Source organism: Rhinoderma darwinii, chromosome 1, assembly GCF_050947455.1.
Source record: "Rhinoderma darwinii isolate aRhiDar2 chromosome 1, aRhiDar2.hap1, whole genome shotgun sequence".
NCBI classification, from domain to species: domain Eukaryota; kingdom Metazoa; phylum Chordata; class Amphibia; order Anura; family Rhinodermatidae; genus Rhinoderma; species Rhinoderma darwinii.
In genome coordinates this window covers 134490998-134513355 of record NC_134687.1, presented here as the reverse complement: position 1 = coordinate 134513355, position 22358 = coordinate 134490998, and the positions used below count along the sequence as shown (strand labels likewise).

At 42.7% G+C, this 22358-nt stretch overlaps 1 protein-coding gene across 2 annotated transcripts in view; it reads left to right on the top strand.

The window, feature by feature from the left end:
* Positions 1-10356, top strand: part of GAB1 (GRB2 associated binding protein 1) — a 128963-nt gene extending 118607 nt beyond the window's left edge. For both annotated transcript variants that reach the window (XM_075860405.1, XM_075860404.1), the window contains 4 exons: positions 2641-2728; positions 4046-4169; positions 4554-4676; positions 9646-10356. In XM_075860405.1, the coding sequence (XP_075716520.1) occupies positions 2641-2728; positions 4046-4169; positions 4554-4676; positions 9646-9804 (494 nt within the window). In that variant the 3' untranslated portion in view covers positions 9805-10356. The remainder of the gene's footprint in view (positions 1-2640; positions 2729-4045; positions 4170-4553; positions 4677-9645) is intronic.
* Positions 10357-22358: the final 12002 nt, after the last annotated feature.

The following is a 22358-nucleotide window of genomic DNA, read 5'->3' as shown; positions in this document are numbered from 1 at the left end:
TTCTGATAAGTTCTTTTTAAAGAGTTTGCAAGTACATTTTATTTATCACCAATGAAGACCTGAAGCCATGTAGTAAGAGGAGGGGGTTCAGATCAGTGAGCAATGGAAAGTGACCGCTCGTGCTCTAAAGCCGGCCAAGAACGTGATAAATGTCAGCAGAAATGGACGATTTTTTTCAAATTGTCGGCCACTGCTTGGCCAAATTTGTTTTATTGCCACGTGCACATAACCAATGTCCAACAGTCTGTCAAATTTGTGATCCGTCGTGTTAGATTTTTTTTCAGCCAGTAGTTGCCGATTACTGATTGGCCCATACTTCATCTGGCATTTTTGCATCTATGAATGGTTTTAAATGTTTGTAATGCTATTGGCTCTGATTGGTCCGCTGGTTTAAATATTATGCCTATGGTCCTCTTTAAGTGAATTTCCACCCTGAATACCATTTTGTTTTTCAAAATTCTGTGCTGATAAATTTTGTAATATATCTTTATAGTTTTTAGATCTTGGTCTTTCCTCTGCGTAGACAAGGTTAAAAGTCTAAAAAGTGGATGCATGAAGCCACCACTAGAGGGAGCTTGCTGTTTTCGATTAGCAGTAAGCTTCTAGAGGTGGCTGCGAGCAGCTACCATGAACTTCTATGCAAAAGAAAGAGATACTCGTATGTATATGTGTATAGATATATAACGGAAAAAAAAAAGCAGCGCCGTTCAGTTAATGCAGGGTGCAAAGTTCCTGTTCGGACATACGACCAATGTCCCAAATAGCCAGCAAACTCCATGAATACAAGACAGCACTCCAAATTCAGTGAAAAATTAGGATCACTTTAATCACCACTCGCGACATTTCAGCCCTACTCCATGGGGCCTGATTTGCTTGAGAGCGGCCCCATGGAGTAGGGCTGAAACGTCGCAAGTGGTGATTAAAGTGATCCTATTTTTGGAGTGCTGTCTTGTATTCTTGGAGTTTGAGATAGATATTGATAGATTGATAGATAGATATTGATAGATAGATATTGATAGATATAAATTTGATTTTCTAGTGTTTATCAAAAAAAATTAGCTCTGACCGCTCTAAAGATATAGTGAATTAATCGGTACAGAATTTTGGACAGAACTATTACATTAGTAAAAGGTGGACAATCACTTTAAGCTCGAAATAGGTTTGGATCAGTTACAGTATCCCTTCCCTTCCTCCGGCTGTAAGAGGAAGGGAAGGGATACTTCGTTCACATCTGCGTCGGGGCTCCATTCATGAGTTCCGTCTGACCTTTCCATCAGGGGAACCCATGAACGTAGACCATGGGTTTCCTTTTGCATCACCATTGATGTCAATGGTGACGGAACTGGTGCAAATGGTTTTGTTTGTCACTGTTGTGGAAGGGTTCCGTCATTTTGACTGAATGAATAGCGCAGTCTACTATGGTATTGATTCCGTCAAGACAATGGAACCCTTACACAGCAGTGACAAATGGAAACCATTTGAAATGGATCAGTCACCATTGAAATCAATGGCGATGCAAACTGAAGCTATGGTTTCAGTTGAGGGGTTCCCCCGACAGAAAGCTCAGACGGAACCCCTCAACGGAAAGACAACGCTGATGTGAACAGGCCCTAAAAAGACATGCCCAGTTTAATTCACAGTTGAAATTTGCCCTTATTCTATACAGTATTTATCCTTGCATACGGAGTATAAATGTACCATGTAATAATATAAAACATGTTAGCAATATACTATTTCTTTTACATTCAATTATCTGGTAGATTTTACAAGGTGTTGTTCAAACAGGAAACTTATACAGACGTGTAAGTTCAGGAGCTAATAATAACTGAATGAGGTATATATGTTAGATTTTATAGTTTTTGAAAGGAGATTTTACTATATAAAGCAGATTTGTTGTTTGCGTTCTAAGTGAAGAGCACACAAGTCGGCTACTATTAGCCCGTTTTACCATTTTGCTACTAGCAGTGCTGTTCAGGTATTCATATGCTAAAAGGTTCAACGCTATTAATAAAAAATGTCATGGAGTCTATGGGGATTGCTAGGGATGATGGATGTTAGGGCCTGTTCACACCAGCGTTGGCTTTCCGTTCCGGGGTTCTGTCAGAGGTTTCCGTCGGATGAATCCCGCAACGGAAAGTCAAACTGAAACCACAGCTTCCGTTTCCGTCACCATTGATATCAATGGTGCCAGAAACATTGCTAATGGTTTCCGTTCGTCACCATTCCGGCAGGTTTCCATTTTTCTGACCTGAATCAATAGCGCAGTCAACTCCACTATTGATTCCGTCATTAAAACGGAAACCTGCCGGAATGGTGACTAAAGCAAACCATTAGCAATGTTTCCGGCACCATTGATATCAATGGTGACGGAAACGGAATCTGTGGTTTCAGTTTGACTTTCCGTTGCGGGATTCATCCGACGGAAACCTGAGACGGAACCCCGGTACGGAAAGCCAACGCTGGTGTGAACAGGCCCTTAGAGAGAATCCGTGGCGAACATGTGGCTAATGGGTTACCAGATGGACAGCTCCGTTATACGAAAAATTGTATTTGAATGCTACAGTCCTTTTAATATCATAGTTTTGCCTATTTTCCTAGTTAATGTCAAAATCATTGTCGTATGTGTTTTCTATTGTTCAGTAAAGCCAGCGCCGCTGGAAATAAAGCCTGTTCCTGAGTGGGTGGAGTTACCTGTGCGCTCTCCGGTAACCAGAAGCTTTACACGAGAGTAAGTATTCACTTGTTATGTCTAATATAACATGCAGGAAGCAAGTTCGTGTCTTTTTAGAACCATTGGGAACATATTGGCCCACATTTATTAACTTGTTTACGGCAGTTTCTGCCATAAATTGCGCTATTTCTTAAAGGCACAACTGAACGTAGAACACCATTGCAAAATTTGATACCATTTTTTTACTTCTAACTCCACAAATTTGAAAAGGACAAGGAAAGTGAACATGGTCTTTCAGGAGACCTTGGTTACACCACTGTTATCAAGTGGAGTAAGATAAAAGTGCAAAATGTTAGTGCAAGTATACGGCTGCTCGTAGCAGACATAATAAATTCGGCACGGTTTGAAATTTTTGACAGGTTTGAGCAGTGCAGTTTTTAATAAAAAGGGTACAATTCTCACGAACAGCCCTCTTTAATAGCGCAACATAAATTATTGTAAATAAATCTGGGCCTTTTAGTTTTTCTCTGTTTATTGCTCGGCTAGTAAAATAATAGCTTTCAGTTACTTGATTTATGAGATCTTGCAGTGACCACATCATGATATGTTTGTACTTCCTCCTAGGTGGTGCTTTTGTATTTACTTGCCATATGAACCTTATTTATTTTCTGTTGCTTCTAAATACACAAACGTATTCTGCAACACTGAACGAGCTGCCAAAATTGTGCGACTTAGGCCTCGTTCACACGAGCGTATCTGTGAATCGGGTCCGTGTGTGTTGCGTTATGTATCCGTGTGCTTTGCGAGTGGCATGCGTCGTTCATGCACTTGCGTGAAAAACCACGCATGTGTGAATGGCCCCATGGAAATCAAGGGGACCGTGTGCTATGCGTTGTTTCAATGCACAGCACACGGACGTGATTCACGCTCGTGTGAATGGGGCCTTATGCTGTGCTCTGTGCGTTGTAAATGTTTGTTTCTGTAGTCAGGTATATGTTTAATCTTCCCCTTAAATTAAGCACTCCGCGCCCCCCCCCTCCTCCATCTCGTTTGTAAATTTGATGTAGTGCAATGTAGTAATGTGTGTCGGCTTACCTGGGGCTGTATTTCACCGGTAGCCGCTCCGTTCCCTATAGCAGACTATGTAGGATACAGGGAGTCAGACAAAAATCACGTGACCCAATGGTGGTCCAGAATGAATAGGCTACCTGTGAAATACAGGGTGCCAGGTAAGCTGATTCACATAACTACATTGCAATATATCACATTTGCAAATGGGGGGGAGGGTGGAAAAAAGCTGGAGTGCTTCTTTGTCATTTTATGTATGTAGTATATAATATTTAAAGTATATATGTCTAAATGTGTGTTCTTTAGCTCTTCCAGGTTCCCAATGCCTCCCAGACCAGACTCTGTTCACAGCACAGCTTCAAGCAGTGACTCACAGGAGAGTGAAGAAAACTATGTACCTATGAACCCAAATCTACCCACAGATGGCTCAGTATGTCGAATCTTCATTACTGCTGTCCCACGTAGTGATGCAGGTGTCATTATGAGATTACAATGTATCTGGGTGATTGCATAGTAGAGCTGACAGACTATCGCTGCCATGCAGACCAGTTACCTTTATTACCAGTTCTCAATTATTTTCTATTGACCAAAGCAAAAAATAATAGTACAATAGTAAGCAGTTCCGTGTGAACAGCCTGTAGTCAATGGCACAAGCACACAACGGCAGTGGATTCCCACCTGCTTGCTTTTCATTGTATCTAAAACCTATCACCCAAGCTGGAATAAGAAATTAGTTATGTGTTTTGTGTGGGTGTTTGTATGATACTTACTATTCGTAACTCCTATAATCTACTATCTATTTTTACATATCTAGTGCATATTTGAGAGCAACAGTCTAGATGGCGGGAACAGCCCCATGGTGAAACCGAAGGGTGACAAACAAGTAGAATATCTAGACTTGGATCTGGACTCTGGCAAGTCAACACCTCCAAGAAAAGTATGTGAAATAACTAAACCGATAAATAACTTGTTTTGTATTTAGTGCATTAAAGAGTTATTCCCATCTCCGACATTTATGGCATATCCACAGGATATGCCATAAATGTCCGGCATATGTGGATATGCCATAAGTGTCTGAGATGGGAATAACCCCTTTTATACGTTCGTGCCATATTGTTTTTCTCAGTTTATTGGTTGGTTAGTTTAACACTTTCGGGACAAAGCCATTTTTTTAAATTTTTCGTTTTTCACTCCCCGCATTCCAAGAGCCATAACTTTTTTTATTTTTCCGTCAATAGGGTGGTGTGTGGGCTTATTTTTTGCGGGAGGAGTTGTGGTTTATTTTGGTACCATTTATAGTTCCATATAATGTACTGGGAAACTGAAAAAAAATTCTTTGCGGGCTGAAAATAGAAAAAAAAACTTAATTCCTCAATTGGTTTTTGGGTTTTGTTTTTACGGCTTTCACTGTGCGGTAAAAAAGACAAGTTATCTTTATTCTGTGGCTCAATACGATTACGGTGATACCAAATTTATATGTTTTTATTTTACTACTTTTATTGATAATAAACTTTATTTAAAAAATAAAATGTTTTGTGTCGCCACATTCTGAGAGCCATAACTTTTTATTTTTTCACCGATTTGAGCCGCGTGAGGGCTTATTTTTTGCGGGACGTGCTGTAGCTTTTATCGGTACCATATTTTGGTACACAGAACATTTTGATCACTTTTTATGACATTTCTTTTTAAAGCTAAGTTGTCCAAAAAACAGCGATTTTGGCGGTTTACATTTTTTACCGCGTTGACCATGCGCATTAAATAACGCTATATTGTAATCGTTCAGACTTTTACGGACGCAGCGATACCAATTTTGTCAAAAGCAGTTCTGTTAAGGGCTGGAAAATGTTTATAGCACCAACATCCCCCCCCCCCATAATTTACCATGTAGGCAGCTCCATAAATATATAAACCATACAGAAAGAACCAGAGCATATAGCCAAAAGTATACAAAAATATGACCATTTTATTACACAAATATAACAAACAATGTATTAAACATATAAAGACACGAATCTAGTAAAGGTATAGCAAAACAATTTGCTGGATGACATGTAAAAAATATATATAAGGACTGTACTAGATAACTGCAAGATTTTATTTCAGACCCAGAAGGGTTTCATACTGATTAACTCCAATCCCTGTAAACATTATTAACAAAAAGGAAGGGGGAACAGGATAAAGTGTCAGTGCATTCAGATATAGCTCAGAACAGCCATATCCATAACAGCAAAAGGAATTCTATGAACCAATGTTCACTCCACCACAAATGCCCCAACGCTCGTTTCGCTGTGAGTGCTTCCTCAGGGGGTGTATGTTTGTGTCCTAACACTATCCGGCCCTTATATAGTGTAGAAGAGGATGTATCTACTGTACATCATCGCAATGAGAAAGACAGCGTATGCCCGCTGGCGCGACTGGAAGCGAGACAGGCCCCACTTCCGGCTCCAAACGCCGGAGCGCACGTCTGGATTCCCGACGCGTAACGGGAGCTCCAGACATTCGCAATGCGCATAAGGAGCCAAAGAGGGCAATGCATCGCCGTCAGCAGACACAGCGCACATGCGCACCTCACCGCTGAAGATTATTTTTGAGAAGTGTAAGTCCAAGATATCTAAAAGACAGTACCTACACTTTATAGATAGACATTCTGGGTTGATTATTATTATTATTATTATTATTATACAATTTTGTTTACTTTTTTATTTTTTACATTACTTTAGGGGGAAAAAAAAATTATTTTATTTTTAAACTTCTACTTTTTTTTTTTCACTACTAAACTATTTTTTACTTTCACACACTTTATTAGCAGAGTGAAGGCAGCCCTGGGGGCCTTCATAACAACCGTCGTCACTCCCCCGATCTCACTCCGGGGAGGGGTGATGAGCTGTCGGAGTGAGATCTGGGGGTGACGACGGTTGTTATGGCAGCCCGGGGGCGTAATGAAGGCCCTCAGGGCTGCGTTCACTCTGCCTCTGCTAAGTCCTTGCTGTGGCAGGGCTTAACAGATGGCGCAATACGTTAGATGCTGCGGTCGTGATTGATCGCAGCATTTGAGGGGTTAAACAGCCAGGAGCAGCGTGATCGCTGCTCCCGGCTGTTAGTCCCGGGTGTCTGCTGTGAAATACAGCCAACACCCGCAGCATATGGAGCGTGCTCCAAACATCAGCCCCCGCACCCAGACGTAATGGCATGTCTGGGTACGCGAAGGGGTTAAGAATGTCTTCCAGTTTGCCAATAATCTGATATTACCAAGCTGTAAAGTCTATGAATTGCAAGTTGCTTACCTTTTATAAATGCTAAATAAGTATACAAATATAAATGTATGAGAACAAATAAATATATATGTGTGTGTAATTTTGTTAAATACCTAGCCAATGAGTCCACAAGAACGGAGTCCAATAAAAAGGAGGATACCTCCAGGATTATTGGACTCCGTTCTTGTGGACTCATTGGGTCATCTGAGCGGCTAAGTATTTATTTATTTGTGTACTTTTAGGACTACTGCTTTTATCCATGACCTGCATCTATAGGTGGCGGTATGACTTATCGATAAGATAACTGGGTGGTTGTCTGGTAACTGGGATGTCCCAAGGCAGAAGGGATACCGCACGTCATTCATGGTGTAGATGTATCTGGGTATTCACATTCACTAGCCCTTACAATACATGGGAGAATGACATTGCAAGTTTACCACAGCTTGCAGGTGACGCAGTGTTGTGGTGGAGCCCTAACCTAAAGAGTAACGCTGCATGCTGCACAGCCCCCACTCCAAGTGGGACAGAACACTCCATTCAAACAGTTGTAGTCCCAGCTTCTGGCACATAATTATTCTTCATATGCATGATTGGTTGAAGCGGATCCGTCAGATGAATTTGCTGCCCTTACCAGGGCAGAATATTATACAGACCGGTCCATCCTCGTAATTCGCCAAAATGGCACACAAATATTGTGCCATTTGTCTAATAGAAGCAATCAAATAATACACCAGACTCTGTTATAAGGATTGTGTATTAATGAGAACAGTTCTCTCTCCTCGCTTCCTTCCTGCCCTCCTCGCACTTTGATGGCTGGCTACTGTGTGTCTACAAACAAAAGCAACCCATCAATCACTGCCAGGAGGTGCAGAAGGGGCATTTTCCTCATGAATACACACGACGTGAATACATTGTAATATTTACCTGTAATCTGCTGCCCTTACCTAGGGCAGCATATTTAGTATTTTCAGCTGACAGATCCACTTTTAAAGAATATGTTCACAAATTAAAAATGAAGGGAAATCTGGGGTGACACAGGCAGCTGTGAGCTAAAATACTGGAAACACGGTTACATTTTGTTGAAAATGGTCGACTCAATGGTGGATGCAGTGTAGACAACATACTTGAGGATAGGGAAAGCTAAAGATGAAAAGGGGAAGATTGTCCAATAAGGCTATGTTCACACGGAGTATTTTGGGGGAGGAATATCTGCCTCAAAATTCCGTTTGGAACTTTGAGGCAGATATTCCTCTCCCTGCACGCCGATTTTCGCGGCAATTATCGCGCCGTTTTTCGCCCACGGCCATTGAGCGCCGCGGGCATAAAACAGCGAGATATACGCTTTCTCCTGCCTCCCATTAAAGTCAATGGGAGGTCGGAGGCGGAAGCGCCCGAAGATAGGGCATGTCGCTTCTTTTTCCCGTGAGGCAGTTTTACTGCTCGCGGGAAAAAGACGCCGACGCCTCCCATTGAAATCAATGGGAGGCGTTCTCGGGCCGTTTCTGCCGAGTTTTGCGAAGCGGTTTCCACGTCAAAAAACTCGGCAAAATACCCCGTGTGAACATAGCCTAATTGTAAAGGAAGGAAAAGCAGAAAGAAAATATTTAGTACCTTTTCTAACAAGTGAAAACCTCTCCTAAACATTGGCAATTTTTTGGCTGGCAACACAGAAGTATTAAGTACCGAGGTAGCAAATGTAACATGGTTAAAATAAATGATGAAGTGTAGTCCAATTTAAGCGGAGGTCTGGGAAAGGAGAAGGAGAGATTAGATGTCCACAAATACAATGAAGCGGAGCAACACATCCTACACTGTACACAGTCCAAAGTTTGGATTTTCTGGTTGTGGCTTCTAAGGGCAACGTCCTGGCTCTCTAGGGACATCCACAATGCATCACCAGTATTATAGCCCACAAGCTTAAAAAAATGAATCAATGGTCTAAGTGGAGCTCACTGGTGCAGATTTCAGCGTTTGAGCTGAGGGTATTGCTTGTTAAGGCTGAATCCCCAGGTAATGGAGAACCTGATCCCTGAAGGTTTCACTGCTCAGGATTACTAGAATAAGCATCATTCCTGCACTCACGACCTGTTCATGGTCAGGGTAAGCTCCGTTGAGGGTCAACTAGTGGTCATATTAATCAGCATTAGGTTTACTCACCAGTGGTGGAGAGAGCAATGGCATAAGTTAGCAGATGTGTCTCTGAAGGCCTCACACATTGGGCTTTTGCAATGCTGTCATTATTGATCCAGAAAGAGGTTAGGATTTCCCTGGTAAGGTCCAGATGGGAGAGCACGCCATGGCTGTCCTTTTCTTGTACTGGTCCATGGTGGTGGAAATAGTCAGTCAGTCATTTTCAGCCTAAATTTCTAAGGCGCTTCAGTAAGCTACATGCCCTCCTGGTGTGGCCAGGCCAAATCCCATTTATCAATGGGCTTCATTTGGCATTGGCGCTCTGATATGCTGTTCCTCAAGTTATAAATGTGTTCAGCTTGGTAGCCCCAGGCAATGGGCTAAGGCAACTTGTCTTGAGATCATGAGGATGCTCTGAACTTTTAACATGTATGCAAATGGAGGAACAGGGCATTACTAATAAAAAAAATGAATTGTGCTTCCAGTTGGCAGATGCTTATGGTTTCTTCTTCGTTTCTTTAGAAAAAGAGCACTGGTTCTGGGAGCAGTGCAGCAGAAGAGAAGGTGGATTATGTTGTGGTTGACAAGGAAAAAACCCTGGCACTGACAAATACCAGAAAGGCATGGACGGATGAGAGACAGTCTACCGAATCTGAAACCCCAACTAAGAGCGTCAAATGAATGTTTCTACAGCCAAAAATCGTATTTCATCATGACAAGCTAGCCAAGTTTTATATGGTGCAACATTATGTCATCTGTCATTTGAAATCAATGGAACTTGTAATTTTAGAAACCTTTTGGATGACTCCGTGAGACCAAGACTGAATTGTGCACTGTGCAGTCTGTATCTGACATGTATGTAAATACACAGCAATGGAGCAAGGACCATTCGTTTGACACATTTAGCCATGTTTTGTAGTATTACTATGTTTTATGCACTTTGTGTGTTTTAATCAATGGTTCTTGAGGCTAACCCTTGTTTTGCCATTAACACCGCTAGTTTCTTTATTTGTTTTATTTCATACATTAATATAACTAAAATCTAGATAAAACGGAGTGATAGACAGGCCACCAATGCATTGCAGCGCATAGTCGCATAATACAGTCCTTCTATCACTGTCACAACTTCACTTGTTGTATCCACTGATTTAGATGTTTAGGCTTTCTTTTATGTGCCCGGTAAGTAACTTTTTTTTAATTATTATTGTCAGCCTTTCATTGTTTTTTCAAAGTTCTAGATGTATATATTTTTTTTTTAATTTGGGATAGTGTTAATGTCCATACCTGCAGAATCATGTGTTTAAGATCATGAATGTAAAAATTGATTTTATCCAATGTCCTTTTATTTTACCGCCTCACCCTAAGTATAGTTAGGAGTGTTTGTGTTGTCTCTACGAGATCTAAATGAACAAGCCACTAAACATACAGACTCAATATGGGGGCTTATTCAAGGGGGTCATATTACAGCTCTTTAAGGAGTTGTCCACATTTGAACAACGCACGTCAATACAAATCTCTTTATACAAGCCAGGGACAATTCTGATCAGCTCATTTTGCTAAAAGGAACACTGGCGGTTTACAATTAAGAATATTCCAGGTAATAAAATGTATCTCCTATGCACCGCTTTCACTCTTTCCATAACTCCCATACAGTGGTATGCAATAGCAGCAGCATGCAAGCTTGACCACCACTCCATACAAACTCCGCCTCCCTACAACAGTCTGTGGCAGTCGCTGCGGTCGGACCCCGACCTATCGAACATTTAGAACCAATATTATTGTCTGGAAGCCTTTAAACGTTTTCATTTAGGGGAGAGGCGTTGTATACTGGTAATCCGTAATATGTTAAGCAGCTCTGATTACATTATGGTAGTCCGTCAGTTATGTTGAGCATTTCTTACAATACAATAATGTATTTTTATTTACATATTCTGTGTCCATTCGGTGGAGATTCTGCAGGGTAGGATCTTACGCTAAGAAATAGTCAAATAATTGGCATAAATGGGCTGCGCTCATCACATTTAGAGTCTGCAGTCCTCGTGTCATGTTGTTTTTAAGTAGCATTTTTTGTAATGTGGGATGCGGAAGGCGGATTAATATTAATCAGGTACTTAGACAGCACTGCGGTGCTAATACAATGATCAGGTTGTTACAGTGACATTTAAGCATGTAAAACTGTTCTAATACTGTAATGCTCTTTGGAGATCGCTGCCATAACTTTTCTAGCGCAAGTACAATACTGTGATTTGTGTTCATAAGCCGAATGTTTTGACACCACTGTGCCCTTTTGCATTGGCATTTTTTAAATTAACACCTGCTTTGCCTTATATTTAAAATTTCCTATGCAACTTGTTTTATATAAGCCTACTTATTTACCTTTTTTTTTTTTTTTTTTTTTTTAAACATACTATTTAATAATTCCCATAATTTGCTATGATCTCTTACCAGTTGACGGCCTGGCATTCTTGGAAAAAAAAAAAAAAAGCAGTGCTATGGTGTACATAAGGAGCTTCGTAAATACCCCTATAGTGCTATGAGCGTAGTGATAGTTGTAATGTTACTCCATTTTAGAATTAACTGTTTTATGCCAAGGATCTTTTAAAGGGACATTATCATTGGAAAAAAAAAAATCCTTGCTTCTTTAAAATAAAAACAAAGTAAAAAAATAATTTTGCTTAGGTCATCTAGTATAAAATTTCGTTTGTATTTCACTTTCTTTAGTTCCTGGAGATGGTCTTTTAAGGGGTTGTCTCATGAAGACCACAACTTTTTTGTATGGAAGCTGGATCCGGCTTCTCTAGTGCTTGCAGTTAGCTGTTCACACCGGAGGAATTCCAGTCTGGCTAAAAGTTTCCTCTGCAGCGGCCGTTCCCGTCTGGTCCGCCACTGCTGGAGCAACTCATTCCGGATGGCTCTCAGCTCTGGCTCATAGAGGGGTGTACCTAAAGCATAGTACCTAGACCATATGGACAGGGTTGTCTTCTGAGAAAACGCTTTTAATGGAAACACCCCCGTCTTCACAGGAGGGATTCTTTACAATGAGTCAACAGACTAGATTCTGCCAAGGGCAGTGACATCAGCAGCCCGTCCCAGATATCGCACCCCTCTCTCCCGTTTGGGTCTCATCTGAGGCAGTACTCTACACTTGTCATTCTTCCCGCCTGTGATTTATGAAGTGATAACATTCAGTTTCATGTAGGATGTAAAACCAGATTCATTTATTTTATTTTTATTTTTTAAAATCTGTTTGCAGTGTAACCTGTTTAGACACCAGATGTAAGAACACGTGAAAACCATAAAAACACACTGCCAAAAAAATAAAATCCAAAGTGATGATAGTGTCTCTTTAAACAGGATTTAGCATTTGTACTTTTTTTTTTCTTGCCAAAATTTAAATATATGAATAAATCCCTAGTTATAAATAAGACTTTATAATTCTGCTAACGTGCATAATACTACTGTTCGGGCATGCAAATTCTTCTCCTTGTGTATGTACTGTAAAGTCAATTGGTAACCGAAAAATATTTACAATATGGAATGGCATTTACGTTTACCCAGTCAGCAAATTATTCTTGTAAATGGTTAATAATATCTGTACCATAGAGTTAAATTCACAAATGGAATGTGCTTCCTTTGGACTCATACGTACGGGCGATTTCTCTGTGCCCACGCGTTGTTCAGCCTGAGCTGCCGTTCTCTACACCACCGCTATGTTTATTTGGAATCAATCATGGATTTGGCCAAGAATGTCTTAAACACTAAACGCACCTCAGACTGTACGTACAATGGGCACAGGCAAAGTGTTCATAAGTACCAGCTGGAACACAAGCTATTGACCTGGTACTTGGATGTCATGTGGAAGAGTGTTAGACAAGATCATTTCTCCCATGTGACTTAAGAATGTGTATTTTTATTGTTTTTTAATGTGTAAAACTGGTACTTTCTGTCACTGACACCAGTGCAGGATCGAATGCCCACGCACCCACTTCTACAGAAATAAACCTCTCTTGCTCACTGTATAGTTTCTGCCTCTTGCATCTTCTCACTGTTAACGTCTGTCTTTGTGTAATAGCGGCATGGATCGTTTCATCGGTTTCTTGATGCAGTTGAACATCTCTGCGTTCTCCCATTTTTGTATTTTTTTTTTTTCAAAAAAAAACGTCCTCTTGTTACTACAATTGTAATCCAATTTCATGACATTTTTTTTCTTTATCATTTAAATATGTGGATCTGTAGATTTTTTTTAGGATATACAGTTTTCTCAACATCTTGAAATTTGGATAGGTGTTAAACTAAAGGAGCCCAGCGCAAAAAAAGTCTCACACTTGCCTCATTGTCGGTCTATTTAGTTGTTGAGTAACAAGGCCCAATACAGGGTATGTGGTGCTGAATGTAACCTTTACTAAAAATGGCAAACCCCCCATCCACAGAGGCCAAAAAGACATAACGTCATGTGACCAGAGCCGAACTTTCCACCTCTTACAGTAACCGGAAGCACAATGAGCTTTGCCCGTCACGGTCTAAGTCTATGCAGTGATCTAGAAGTCACTACAATATAAAAGAGGTTGTTTTCTGTGATGTACAATTCTTGGAAGAGGCAATTCTAAAAAATTTTACGTATTGAGACTGAATAAGGAAATTAACCCCCCACCGCCTTAATTGGGATATTCAGTTAGGCCGGATTCACACCGGCGTTGTGCATCTCGGACGTGCATCTGTGCTCTGCACCCCCGTGCTCTGCGCTGCGAGACGCGATATCCTGCATCCCCCATATACTAGAATCTATGGGGGATGCCTGAAGCCAGAAAGAATAGAACATGTCCTATTTTCTCACGGACCCTTCACACGGTCCATTGAAACAACGGCCGTGTGAACGCTGTAAATAAAGAATTTAAAACCCCAAAATCGCTGGTTTTTGGTCACCTCAGCTCTTAGCTCTAAAAAAAAATAAAAAACATTTCAACGGCCATCACACGGATGTTTAACACGTTCGTGTGAATAAGGCCTTAGGAGTAGATCCATTTCCAGTTTTAGTTTGAAAAAGCTTCATACACAAATGTCATTAAAGGAAATTTGTCAGTGTAGCTAGTATTCCGATGTTGTCGGACAGGCAAGTTGCATGACTGTGAAGTCGAGATTTTTTTGAGTTTTCGCACAGGCTTTTATTCAGTAGCGTGCAGACTTAATAGCATGGCCGGGATAAGTGCTGTCTTCCTGTGCAACAGGTCCAATGATACGGGTGACAGATTCACAATCACATGTATGTACTCAAACCATACAGACAAAAAGAAATGCAGCAAAAGGGGAATGGAGGAGTAAATCTAGACACAGGACCTCCCTATGAGTGCATGGAAGGGATCCTTCATAGATTAAAGTGTGCCACTACCATCCTCCTCAACAGGGAGTGCCAATTATGCAAGATAAATCAGACAATGAACGGCTCACCCTACCGGTGGAAAAAGGGGTTGAAGAAGTCTGTGCCATAGAAAAGAGGGGTATGAAGGAGAAACAAGTCCAGATTGGGGGGTGAAGTCGACATTTTAATGCCCCGGGGTGCCATGTTTGCAAGTGTTCTGGAAGCGCCCCCCTATACTCACAGCGGAGGGAGAGGGACTGGCAGTGTTCAGTGAGGAGAGCCTGGAGCACTTGTACATGAAGGGGCCGCTTCCGCAGCACTTGTGAACGCGGCGCCAGGGCATTCAGTTGTTTTTGTTGCAACTTGCATGACTAATACCACCGGTATAGTAGCTACACTCCCCATCCTGTATAAAACTACTGACCGGTTCCCTTTTATAAATGCACTGTTTGAACTTGGTCTAAATAAGCCAAAATGCAACAGAAGTACAGTATCTTATAGGCTCGTATGATGCGATGCTAAGGCAATTATTTTGTTTCTATTTGAAACTAGCGTAAAAAAAAATAAAAATAAAGTTATCACGTTCCTGGTAAATTAAACAATTCCAAGATCTCGTGAATTTATCTACAGGATGTTTTAATTGCATATCTGTCAATATAAAGTAAAAGTATAAACCTCTACTTTACAAACCATTTTATCAATAAGCATGTGTTTTAATTTATCATACAAAATTGTTAATTTGAAACCACCTTACTGTATTGTACATCATTGTCCAGTAGATGGCGCAAATACAATACAAACAGTATAAATATGGCAGATTAGCACATGAATCATTTCTTTAGGCCTGACTTCATGGAAATTCTCTGCACTTACTGGATTCCTCTGTATCCTTCTACTCTTTGTAATGACAGTCTACAAAATTCCTAAAATACTCTGAATTTTAGGACAAAGTGTGGTGCAGGTATCATAACCTCTATCATTGAAAATGGAAAAGTGGTACAACACATACTCTTTCAGTACGGCCAGATTCACACGAACGTGTCTGTTTTGCGTCCGCAAAAACACACCATATTTCATGCGTTGCAGTTCTCTGTGCCATCAGTGTTTTGTTCCGTGGGGGCATCAGTTTTTCATGTCAGTGTTGGTGTACGGTTTTTTAAAACTTTTTTTTCTCTTTTTTTCAGCAACTGGTGTGTGAAGCTTGAACAGCACACAGGTCTGTGATTTTCACGCACCCCCATAAGCTTCAATGGGCGATGTGGTCCGCAAAACGGACCAGAATAGCATATGCAGTGGGTTTCACGCAACGGACACACGCTGCATGGAAACCGTCTGTGTGAATAGCCCTATTGAATTGCATGGGTCCATGTGCAGAAGCACTCCGCCGCTTCCGGTTTGGCTTTTTCCGGGAAGCTGATGTATCGGAGTACAGGCTCATAGACTTTCTATTGCGCCCGTACGCCGCTACATTGATTTCCAGAAAAAGCCGAAGCTAAGCAACTGAGCGCTTCTGCTGCTTAATTTTAGAGATTGGTGGGGGGGGGGGGGTCTCAGTGCTCGGACTCCTACCAATCAAAACTACGGACATGTCAGAAGTTTTTTGAACGTTTAGTTACCCTTTAAGATATAATAACTAAAATCTCACTATTAGAGTATAGGTAAAGACTGAGGCGCAAATGTGCATCAGTATTTCTGATATCGGAAATACGTACACACCATTCTATAATTTATAGTTGTTTGTATATTATTTATATATCCTGAAAAGGACAGTGACTCAGGAGTCTATGATGGGGATAGTGGTAAGGTATGTTATATACAGTCCTGAACACTGACAGACCGCTTCTCACATTCATGTCTTGAAGTTGTTCACATATAGAAATGTATATATTCAGGTATATGGAAACGTGTATAAAGGGTAGTGTTTGTATTAATAAAGTAGACAAAGCAATACACACAGGACATCCTAAAATAACTTGGGACATGAGATTAAAGATATGTGAAGTTATCCTTTGTAAATCAAAGACATGAAGGTCTGAACTGAATCTGGGACTAATGCTGACGAAACTTTAAGGCTACATTCACACGAATGTAGCTCACTTCGGACGTGAAAAACTGCCGTTTTCCACGTCTGAGGTGGACCCGTGCGGGCCTCGATGTCACGGATCCCACACAGACTACAGTCTATGGAGGGAGGCGTGACACGCAATAACATAGGACAGGTCCTGTTTTTTTCAACGGAGCGCTCGCGCGCTCCGTTGAAACAACGGTCGTGTGATTGAACCCCATTGAAATGCTTGGGTCTGTGTGACGGCCGTTGTTTTAATGGCTGCCACACGGACGAGGTTCACATTCGTGTGAATGAGCCCTTAGTTACATAATAAGCCAAGAGGTCTATAACTGGTTTAAAGGGAATCTGTCCGCAGTTTTAAGGCCTCCCATCACCCTGCTGACAGGGTAATATAGGGGAGGGGAAGGGAAGGGCTTTTTAAACGTACCTTTTCTTGGTCATGCAAGTTGCATGATTGAGAAACTGACGTTTGATTCCCCTGGGGTGGCGGTAGGAAGTGCCAGTCTCTGCTCTGGGTAACAGCTCTAGCGGCCAATCAGGAGACTGCTAGAGCCGTCACTCAGAGCAGAGGGGCAGGGCTTGCAGCGTGCTGGAGCACTTGCGCATAAAATCCTGCCTAAGGATCAGAATTTTAAAAAAAATTCTTGGTCATGCAACTTCAGGAGACAAAACACACCAAGAAAGATTGTAAATTAAGTACTACCTTTTCGTGCAATACATAGAAGTAAAATAGAGATCTTGCAAGGAAACCTCATAAGATAGCAAATCCCATGTTGATCTGGAATTACTATGGTCAAGATCGAGGATATTAGCTGCATCTTATTAGCAACAGAAATATGCATCATCATAAGTTCTGTGGGTGACCTAATTGAATTGGTGCCTGTCATATACATTAAAGTGTGACTAAACTTTCAGAAAACTTCTGACACGTCAGAAGTTTTGATTGGTGGGGTTCCGAGCACGGAGACCCCCATCGAAGCGCTCGGGTGAGTGCTGAGCCACATCGTTTCCGATTGGCTTTTCTCGGAAAGCCGATCAGAAACCAAGTGGCTCAGCGCTGAATCGAGAGCTTCTGCCGCTTTGTTTTAGCAATTGGTGGGAGTCTCGGTGCTCGGATCCCCACCGATCAAAAATTCTGACATGTCACTATCACATGGCAGAAATTTTCTGAAAGTTTATTTACCCTTTGACAATAAGTTTAGTACGATGCCTAATTCAGGCAAGAATCAAAATGTGGCCATCATTCTCCTCAATAACTTAAGGATGAACAATCTACAAAAAGTGCTCAGCATTGCAGGTAGGTGATCATTGAGATCTTACCAGGTAATCTTTTTTACAATTGTGATTCCCCAAGGCTGCATTCCCACGAGCGTGACACATTTACGCACATAAAAAGTGTGTAAATCTGTCCGTGTGCGTTGCGTTTTGCGTCAGTGTACTTTGCATGTGGCATGTGTTTTTCACGTACTTGCAAGCATTTTTTTTTCAATATAATTGACACGGACTGTACACGGATGTGTGTCTGTGTGCGGTCAGTGGTTTTCACGCATCTGAATAAGCCCGAAGGGCCTCAGATAATAAGCAACACTTGGCTTGTATGATGAACATCATGAAAAGACTTGTACATATTTAACAGCTCAATTAAATTGTGTGACACCTTTTTATAATAAAACAATAATGAAAAAAAGGGATGATTATTGGCTTTCGGGCAAATGGTGGCAGTATGTCTCAAACAGCGCAGTTTGTGAACTGGTCGCAGGATGCTGTGGCAAAAGTGTATTTTGACTGGACAAATGGCACCATTGGGAATATCCGACGTGGAAACTGCAGAGCACCACATGCCATTGATGTGAGAGGTGAACGAAGGTGCGTGAGGGCCGAATGACACGTTACAGTGGAGCAGTTCACCGTGAAAATCAACCAGGGGGCTACCAGACGTGTGTCTAAAACAACATTTCGGCAAACCCTACTGCGTATGGTGCTCCAAAACAGACGGATGGTCACTGCTCCTATGCTAACAAAGGGGCATCGGGAAAAAAGGCTTCCATTTGCACGGCAGTATCGAAATTTTACCACCGATGATTGGCAAAGGGTTGCCTTCCCCGATGAGTCATGTTTTCTGCTTCATGGAACAGATGGACGTTGGCGTGTCAGGCGAGAAACATCAAAGAACAATCACTCTGCAACCATTGCTGGAAGAACACAAGCTGGTGGCGGCAGCGTTATGGTCTGGGGAATTTTTTCATGGCATTCTCTGGGACCACTCATCCATGTGGAAGGCACTCTTAACCGATTTGAGTATGAATCCATCGTTGCAGATAACGTCGACCCATACACGCGGTTTGTATTCCCTGGAGCAGATGGAATCTTTCAGCAAGACAATGCGACATGTCACATGGCTAGAAATGTCCGACAGTGGTTGGAAGAGCACGACCAAGACTTCCAAGTACTTCCCTGGCCCCCTAATTCGCCAGACTTGAGCCCAAATGAGCATCTATATGGAGTGCTGGAGCATTTGATTTTACAATGGCATCCTCGGCTTCTCTGACTCGTAAAGAACTGGCACAAAGTAATTGCCATCTTCTCTCTTTGTCATATGAGTAAAGTGTGTACTACGTTAGCTACAGTATGGGGAAAGGATGCAGGATTTAAAGGGACAGTCATGATTATTATTTTTTTTAATTTGTGTTTTTATTTAATAAAATATTATATTGACTTTATTTAATTTTTCACACACAAAGTTTTTTTATTAACACTTTCTTACTGTACTGGGGCTGCCATGTTTTATTTCATCGGTGTATGTGTCTCTTAACGACACATACACAGATGGAATACGGCAGCTACAGGGCATAGGACACAATGAACTGCTCCCGTTCAGTGCTTCTGCTATCTGGCTCTGTACTGCGCAGTCGCAGTTCAGAGCCACCCAGCATAGAAGCTGTTTGTAGGGAAATAGCAGGCGCCATTATGAAGACCGGCTGCACTGCAGGTAAGGTGTGTGTGTCTCTGTCCCTCTCTCACAGACCCCGCTCTCGTGACCGCCCCCCCCCTTCGGTGGCCCACCCTCCCGATGCCACCCTCCCCTGGTGTGTGTGTGTGTGTGTGTGTGTGTGTGTGTGTGTGTGTGTGTGTGTGTGTGTGTGTGTGTGTGTGGCAGAGCTGTGTGCGTGCGGCAGAAGAGCCGAGCGCGCGCGCGTGCGGCCGAAGAGCCGAGCGCGCGCGGCAGAAGAGCCGCGCGCGCGGCAGAAGAGCCGAGCGCGCGCGCGCGGCAGAAGAGCCGAGTGTGGGTGTGCGTGCGCGCGCGGCAGAAGAGCCGAGTGTGGGTGTGCGTGCGCGCGCGGCAGAAGAGCCGAGTGTGGGTGTGCGTGCGCGCGCGGCAGAGCTGAGTGTGTGCGTGTGAGCGCGGCAGAGCTGAGTGTGCGTGCGGTAGAGCTGAGTGTGCGCGCGCGGCAGAGCTTAGTGTGCGCGCGCGGGGCAGGGCTGTGCGCGCGCGCGCACTCGAACACACACACACACACATCCCCTCAAACATGCAAAATCAAGAGTTTTTTGATGCGGTTTTTGGCATGTAAAATGCGCAGAAGAAATGTGTCAAATACACGCCGTGTGAACCTGTCAACTGAAAAGTCATTCACTTCACTTTCATAATTCTAAGGGTATGTTCACACGCAGTGTTTTCAGCTGTTTTTTGGGCCGTAAACGTCCCGAGAAACGGTTTCAAATCGGAAGCAGAACGCCTACAAAAATCTGCCCATTGGTTTCAATGGGAAATACGGCGTTCTGTTCCGACGGGGTGTTTTTTACGCGGCCATTTTCCAAAAACGGAACGTAAAAAGAAGTCCGCCAAAAAGAAGTGCATATCACTTCATGGGATGTTTTTGGAGCCATTTTTCATTGCCTATAGAAAAGCAGCTCCAAAAACGGCCGTAAAAAACACTGCCAAAAATGCGAGTTTGATTAAAAAATGGCTGAAAATCAGGAGCTATTTTCCCTTTGTTTAGTAAGCGTGTGAACATACCCTTAGCCTTTTGGTGTATCCTATAGCTTCTGCCAGCTGCCATTTGTACAATCACACCCAAAATGGCAGCCGGACACTGCTTAGCAATTTGAAGACACCTTTTCCTGGCTTGTAGGGGGGGGGGGTGAAATTCCCTCCCACATTTACGGCAGCTGTGAGTCAGGTTGCTTTGCTTTATTCACCTTGCTGTAATTCTGGGAAGTGCAACCTTTGGTGGCCAACAAAGGAAAACATGTCAAATTATTATTTCATTTTTAATACTTTCCACCATGTGGTAGAAAAAAAAAATACAGCAAAAAAACTTAAAAAATATAATAGAAATAAGTAACTTACTAAAAAAAAAAAAAAGTTTAATTCGTGACACATTCCCTTTAACAGCTGCGGCGATGCGGCCCACCAGGGGCGTAACTAGGAAAGACTGGGCCCAATAGCAGACTCTTGACCGGGGCCCCCCCCCTGTGTGCCACAAGCAGCCCCCCTTATAAATTGTACCCCCTGTAGAATGTGCCATACAGCCCCCCTGTAGACAGTTCTATATAGCCCCGCCTATAGTGTCACACCCCATTTGTAGATAGTGCCCCCACCTCCCCCTGCAAATATCGCCATAAAGCCCCCACTGTATATAGCGCTATACAGCTCCCACTGTATATAGTGCCACACAGCCCCGCTCCCTTGTATATAGTGCCACACAGCCCCCCCCCTTAGTAGAAAGTGCCACACACAGACCCCTGTAGATTGCGCCACACACAGACCCCCCCTTGTAAATAGTGCCACACAGCTCCCCCATGTGTATGGTGCCACACAGCGCCCCCTTGTGTATGGTGCCACACAGCGCCCCCTTGTCTATGGTGCCACACAGCGCCCCCTTGTCTATGGTGCCACACAGCGCCCCCTTGTCTATGGTGCCACACAGCGCCCCCTTGTCTATGGTGCCACACAGCGCCCCCTTGTCTATGGTGCCACACAGCGCCCCCTTGTCTATGGTGCCACACAGCGCCCCCTTGTGTATAGTGCCACACAGCGCCCCCTTGTGTATAGTGCCACACAGCGCCCCCTTGTGTATAGTGCCACACAGCGCCCCCTTGTGTATAGTGCCACACAGCGCCCCCTTGTGTATAGTGCCACACAGCGCCCCCTTGTGTATAGTGCCACACAGCGCCCCCTTGTGTATAGTGCCACACAGCCCCCTCCCTTGTGTATAGTGCTACAAGGCAATGGCACATCCGAGAAAGTTGTAGCAGCCAGGGAGATGTTACTCAAACATGGAAAGGTGGGTTTGGAGGCAGGACTATGTGACTCTTCAGGATAGCGGCACCGCCCCATGACCCTCTACTGAGTAATTGGCATATAGTGTGAGCCGTTTTAAAAGTGGATTTTAAGGAGTTTGCTGCATCTGAAAAAAACATACAAGGGAATGTTTGGAAATATGGTCAGGTCACGTATTGCCGAAAAGGATAGCGGTTCAAGGGGTTAAAACTACCTGACAGATTCCCATTAAATATACAGTGAAGTGAGAACAATTCCATTTGCCCTGCAATTTTATTATTATAAATATATCCCAAATAATTACAGATCCGGAACCAAAACCTGACATATATACAGCACCAGAACAAAGCTCAGTACATATATACAGCACCAGAACGAAGCTCAGTACATAAATACATCCCCATAACCAAACTCAGTACATATATACAGCACTAGACCCAACCTCCGTACATATATACAGCACCACAACCAAGCTCAGTACATAAATGCAGCACTAGAACCAAGCTCCGTACATATATACAGCACCA